General features: G+C 26.6%; 1 protein-coding gene across 2 annotated transcripts in view; it reads right to left on the bottom strand.

The window, feature by feature from the left end:
- Positions 1 to 4,837: 4,837 nt before the first annotated feature.
- The window catches only part of LOC106686048 (uncharacterized), a 16,635-nt gene continuing 14,675 nt past the window's right edge, over positions 4,838 to 6,797 (bottom strand). For both annotated transcript variants that reach the window (XR_001343943.3, XM_014429150.3), the window contains one exon: positions 4,838 to 5,013. Coding sequence is in view for 1 of the 2 variants with exons in the window: in XM_014429150.3 (XP_014284636.1) it covers positions 4,839 to 5,013 (175 nt within the window). In the remaining variant the exon portion in view is untranslated. The remainder of the gene's footprint in view (positions 5,014 to 6,797) is intronic.

Here is a 6,797-nt window from a genome sequence, read left to right on the forward strand (position 1 = left end):
ATTGTATAGTGCAGTTTAATTTATTAGATCATTTTAATACAATTTAAAATACAAATTTTTTAATATAGAAACATGGTCCAATTCAAGTGTATTTTTAAAATTTATTTATTTAGTACCAGATCGGTTTGGTGGGCTTTACATGGTTGATATAACCGTAACATTTTTTTTTAAATTTGATTATTAGGGGGGGGGGAAGTATACAACGTTATAAAAAAAAAAAGATAAAATAAATAGATAAAAATAATACTTTCTAATACAAGAGTAAAGTAAAACAATGTTAATAACAAAAATTACGACATTCAATTTAATTGTAAAATTATTTTTCATTATTTAATGAAGTATAATTTCAGTCAATTATGAAGTAGTCAGAAAGTTAATTATTTAGTTTTATTTTATTAGATTATTGTTTTTTTTCAGAATTTTTTATTTATTTATTTTCGTTTAATCTGTGGATAATGTGGAGTGCCATTTCCTCGGAAGTAAGCCAAACGCTATTACAGTATTTAGTAATATAGGAAATAAGATTACATTTATTTTGTTGTAAAATAAAATAATTTATTATTTCACCTATTGGTCATTTTTATTCACCTATTGCCAGTTTTACTACTTACTTAGTAAAGTACATCAATTATTTAAATAATATTGCGAAAAGTATGGAACTTTTATCCTTAAAACAATAAATTATTTTATCTTTTTTGTTGAGATAACTTTGAGGTTTAATCCAAGCAGATATATTTATTTATGATGTCATCCTATTAAATTCAGTTGTAAAATTTTCATGCTTTATGAGATTCCACCTATAAAAATTTGTGATATAAAAACGTAACGTTGAATAAAATTTAAATTTATAATCATTATAATTTCATTTACGACATAGCTTATTTAAACAATATAACTTAGTAAGATAAAGTTCACTCCTTAAAATATAGTTTCATGATTCCATTTTATTTGTCAACCTAGATGACACTATAATTTTTACTCGTATATTATAATAACTCTATAGCAGCTAATTATTTTATTATATTATTAAAAATATATATAATTTCACTATTTGCCAAGCATATATAAGGATATACGCCTGTAGTGAAAATCGAAGAGGACAGATACAACAGACTTGCTAATACTGAAAAAATAATGACCTATCGGCTATTTCATATTATATATAACTTATAATAAATGTATTTTTTTTCAAACTAGATAAATATTGTAAAAGTTCGTACAGACCTAATTAAATACCAGATTTTGACCCATAAATTATTATGAAAAATCGTGTCTCCTTTTAGCAACAATTTGGTTAAATCTAAAGGGAGGAAAATAAGAAATTACTAATACATTAATGTTAGTAATAAAAATTATTACGAAGTTTTTTTGTTGTTTTTTTTCTGAATAATTTTACTACTGCAGACTAGGGAGTTTGACAGCTCATTTATTTTTAACACAGATAAATATTTTAGTTTTGTAAAATAGTAAAACATTGTCAAAGCAGAGGCAATTGAATTAATATTTTTTCTAAATAAAATTATACATTCTTCGAAATCTTGTAAAATTAATCGAAATGAGTATATAGTCACTGGAAATGGGTTACTCAGTGGTAAGGCACTTTACTAGTAATTCCATGGATGCGGGTTTGAGTCTGGTTGTGGCAGATAATTACTTTCTGTGTCACTGCAGCCGTGAGTCAGCCCTGTGCGTTCGGGATTCCTCTTGGGGTCCACACAGTCTCATAAGGTGGGTGTTCTTAATTGAAAAAAAATCTGACGGTCAAGCGTGATTCTGAAGAAAACACCTCCTTATACTACCGTTGATCTAGTAACAGTACTTCTTTACAAAGGATATATATATATATATCCTGTGGCGAAGTTTCGAGATTTTAATGTTGTCATAGTGATACCTTACGAAGAAAAGATTACAAACGAAATCTAGAAATCTAAAACAAATATAGGAATTGGACTATTGATAAACAATCAGATGTACAAAATTTAAATTCCTATTCAAATGTCATATACACATAAGTCACAATTAAAAACACTAATAATAAATGTATAAAATGCAAAACAGAAATAAACTGACAAACAGTTAAGACAAGAAAAAAAAAATAATTAAAAAATTTCTTAACTGCACTCTTACTCATCTCTCCAAAACTTAGGTGAGTTTATTCTAGTTGTTATTACTGTTATTTATTCATTCTTATTCGTATGCTATAAATTTTATTGTTTAATTATGAAAAAAAAATTTATTTGTGTTATTTCTATTTCTCTTTAATAAAATCATAAAGTGAGGGCGAATAACCTGCTTTTGTTAATTAAAATAAAGACCCTGTTATTTTTTATTTCTTTGTGAACTTCAAACAGTAAATATCTTGGACAAATATAGTTTTCATTTTTAAGACAAATATCCTACACAACGAGGATAAAAATCACTGGATTTTATATATATGTTCTTAGTACTTCTTCGAGACTGATTTTATAGTTTTTTTAAAATAATTTGTATCCAAGCTAAGTCTCAAAACATTGCTTATTATTTCTTTTAATGTATCGACTAACCTCAAGGACAATGTAAATTTACATTTCGCATCTAACAATTATTAACTTTTTGCAGGCAATTCTAATTCAAGGTCAATACATTTTGTCACTTTTCCCATTCAATTTTAAAACATTTAATTACAGATTACCTTAAAACTATTACGAGTATTATTCACTTATCAAATAATATTTTTTATAATTGGAATTTGTTTTTACAAAATTACCAAATTTTACTGATAAAAATAATCTAGTTTTCTGATTTTTTTTTTTTATTTTATCACGCTCAAAATATGCAATGGATAGATTTGAATAAATAAAACTTACCATCCATGTCGAATATGTAAGCATCATATTTGTTCTTGAACTGCTTTAGCTCGTCGGAGTTGAGCTTTGAGAAGTCGATCATCTTTCTGGCCATCATACTCACACTAGAAATACTCGTCACTTTACGGGATATATGATAAAGTTAAGAAGATCTAACGATCTGTCCTCGTTGACTGCAGACTGAGTTGTGTTCCAGTCTGATGTAGCGAGGTTGTGTGACCTTTCTAACAAATTGATTAGATAAAGGACCATTCCTCTGTGACGTAATCTTTATATTGAACTTCATTACATAGTTCGTTAAAAAGCAAGAGCATAAAAAATAGTAATAAAATAATTAAAAATAACTATTTTTTTAATACATTTTTAATGCAATTTTTTTTATAAATCTTTATCAGTTTTTTCTACAGATTTCTTTTTTTGGGAGAGATTAGCAAAAAAAAATTAAAGAATAAAAAAATGTGATAATGAAGGACAGAAATAAAAAAGGTGTATTTCAATTTATAAAGAGTATTTTTTAAAACAGGAGGTTTCATAATTAAAACAAAAACTATCATGCTTACAATACAGGTATAAAACTTCTAAGCAAAAGCACTAATATATGTATATTTTGTAACAATTTTTTTTTTTTTTTTTAATTTATTTATTGATGTTTGTTAGTTTTGAAAGGGCGTTTAACAGCCTGGTCATCAACGCTCGTTGGTTGTTGGCTTTGGTAAGGCCTAGTTGTTTTAGTCATAGCTTTGGTATGGTGTACTGATCCGCACCAATTATAATTAAATTTGTGGCAATTATAATTTGTTTAATAATCGTTACGATATTGTGAAGGATGGTGAAAAGCAGATAACTGACTGTTCTAATTTTAAAAATAAGGCAAGCTAAATAGATAATTATTATAATTAAAGGCTGGTTATTAAGTTAGTCTGATGGATGAATTGAATGACTTTTACAATTACAGATTCGGCGTTTCTCAACGCCATTGGGACATTTTTTGGTTCAGAGTAGTTTTTATTTATTGATATCTACAACTGTACATAAATACATCAAGTAAATTTAAGGAAATCATAATGGTATGGTACAACCATGTAGAGAAACTACCCAATGGTAGCACTCTAAAAACATTTTTACAATATAAGGTCTCGAGGCCATCTTCTTTTCAGACGCCTCGGAGGACTGTCCGGAATAAAAGATGCAAGATTAGAAACTAATGGGTTTGAGTGTTTAGGGAGTTGTAACAACAATTAGTAACATTATATGATTTAAAATATAAAAAATTATTATTATTCTTATTAAATTTTTACGTTTCACTGCATATATAAAATTTTGGGGATGAGCGAGGAGAGACGATTCTGAAGAAATCACCCCCTTGCACAACAGTTATTTTAGTAAATACTTCTTAACAAAGGATTGGGTAAAATAATATTTTTTTTAAACGTAAACATTTATTTATAATATACAATTCATCTTATAGTATGACATTGACCCTAAATAGATCAGTAACAGAAAATAACCTTCAGACATTAACAGGTCACTTATACATAATAACATTCAGAGTTCATAAAAATATTTCATAGAAAAAATCAACGAACATAACAATAATGTGAATACTGAAAAAGAAATAAAAACCGGAAAAAAAAAGAAATAACAAATAATCCATTAACGATAACATTTGTCGTGTTATTATTATTTTTAATAACATAAATTAATAGGAATATGAGTAAGCAAAACAGTAGAAGAAAATTATAATTTATAAACTATTTTGTCAGAAATAAATTTTAACTCCGACAAATTTAGTATGTCATGCTTAAATTTTGAACTTTAGCATATTTATTATCTGCTGGTAGTTTTAAAAACGAAAAATGTTTTGAAAAATCACCTTATGCGGTTTCAAAAATGATTTTGGAGGTTTTGGAATCAATAAAAATTACTATTATAGGGTCTTAGTGGGACTTTTAACAATACTGTTTTAAATTAAATCAAATAAATTACTATCCTTCAGTTTTTAAATACTTTAATTAGGTCCGCAACTGAGTTAGCATAATAAGTTGGTATCCTATTTTTCAGGTTTTCGGCTTCGGCTGATTCGACCATCTCGAGTGTAGAACACCCCGAGAGAACAAGCATTGTATCCATTCCACTCATGTTACCAGCTTCCATGTCGCTGGATATGCTAAAACATCAAAGATTTAATTTTTTAAACAATTGTATTTAACAAGATATACATTCGGGATCGAACTGATAAAATATAAAACTATTTTAAATAAATAATTCAAACTCTATCCATTATAGTCTCAAAACTTTTTATTTCTCTTATACGTCCAACGTTTCGGCCAATCCGGCCATCTTCAGGTACAATCTACTACAAAAACAGTTTCTATTACATGTATGATTCTACAAACAATTTAAAATACTTAACATTATTATTTATAATTTATCTTACCTCAATACCACTTTTAAACCATATTATTTAACAATAACAATGTCACCCAATAATTGCTTTGTCTCACCTATATATATAGCTGGACAATTTAGACAGGGAATTTTATATATTAATCCCGATTGATTTCTTGTATCAATTTTCCTTTAATATACTATAATAGTTCTTTATTTTATTATTGGGTCTACGACTTAGGGAGTACTCATCAACATCGTAATCCTTAAATGATTTCTTTATATCTTCAGATAGTCCTTTAATGTAATTGTATGTGGATAATTATAGTTGGCCTTGATAGGATTTTTGCTAATGAAATAAAGAGAAAAATTGACAAAAATGTAGTTATGATAAATAATTTTTAAATGCTTGAACTGAGTGGAGGAAGGTTACAAGCATTGTTGTGATAAAAGTTTTAAGGAATAGTGTCTGCAGATAAATAAATTGACTTTGTTTTTAATTCATAATTGACTAATTAGGTAATTAAATATATGTGGGATATACTTATTAACAAAAAAATATTTTTACCTAATGTTTTTAATGTTTCATAGATATTGATATTTTTGACCTGGGTAGAATAGCCTGCATGAAGTTTAGAGTTGTTAAATTATATGGTTTAAAAGTGGTATTGAGGTAAGATAAATTATAAATAATAATGTTAAGTATTTTAAATTGTTTGTAGAATCATACATGTAATAGAAACTGTTTTTGTAGTAGATTGTCCCTGAAGATGGCCGGATTGGTCGAAACGTTGGACGTATAAGAGAAATAAAAAGTTTTGAGACTATAATGGATAGAGTTTGAATTATTTATTTAAAAAATTACCAGTCTCAAGAAAATATTAAGATTATATATAAAAATATTAATTAATCTGAATTGGTTTAGACTAGGTCTTTAAGAATTACTTATTAAGAAATCTAAAGATATTAATAACGTTTTAAGTAGTTTAATATTGACTACCATATAAAGATTAACATAAGGCTATATGTAATATATTTATTATAGCCTTATGTTAGTCTTTAAATTGAGGTCAATATTGATACAGTGCAAGAATTTGAACTTTATTTCCTTACATATTTATAGTTTTATACAGTAGGAAAAATATAAAAAGAAATTTAAAAAGCCAATAAAGTAAATTAACATAAATTTTAAGTAAGAGAGAAATAAATAATTAATACTCTTAGCCAAAAAAATACACAATAAACAAGAATTAAGGAACTGTGTTCACAATTGTCTATGTGTGTATTTCTGGTATTTTTGTGGGTTTATCTTTTTAGACTCGTATTTCTTGCAATACTTTTTTTTTTTTTTTTTATTAATTTATGAAAAGATAGTAATATATGGGAGGAAAAGAGTTGACCTGCAAACTGAAGCGAAACGTTTGTTAACAAAAAATATTTTTTTCCTACTATTTTAATACCTTTATTGACCACCACTCGGACTATCTTCCAATAGTACAAGAGCCGGGAAGAAAAAAAAGGCAGTTATATCACCCCAATTTTTGATTACTTTAATCAAAACTA

Source organism: Halyomorpha halys, unplaced genomic scaffold (genome assembly GCF_000696795.3).
Source record: "Halyomorpha halys isolate HHAL.00 unplaced genomic scaffold, Hhal_1.1 Scaffold769.1, whole genome shotgun sequence".
NCBI lineage: Eukaryota > Metazoa > Arthropoda > Insecta > Hemiptera > Pentatomidae > Halyomorpha > Halyomorpha halys.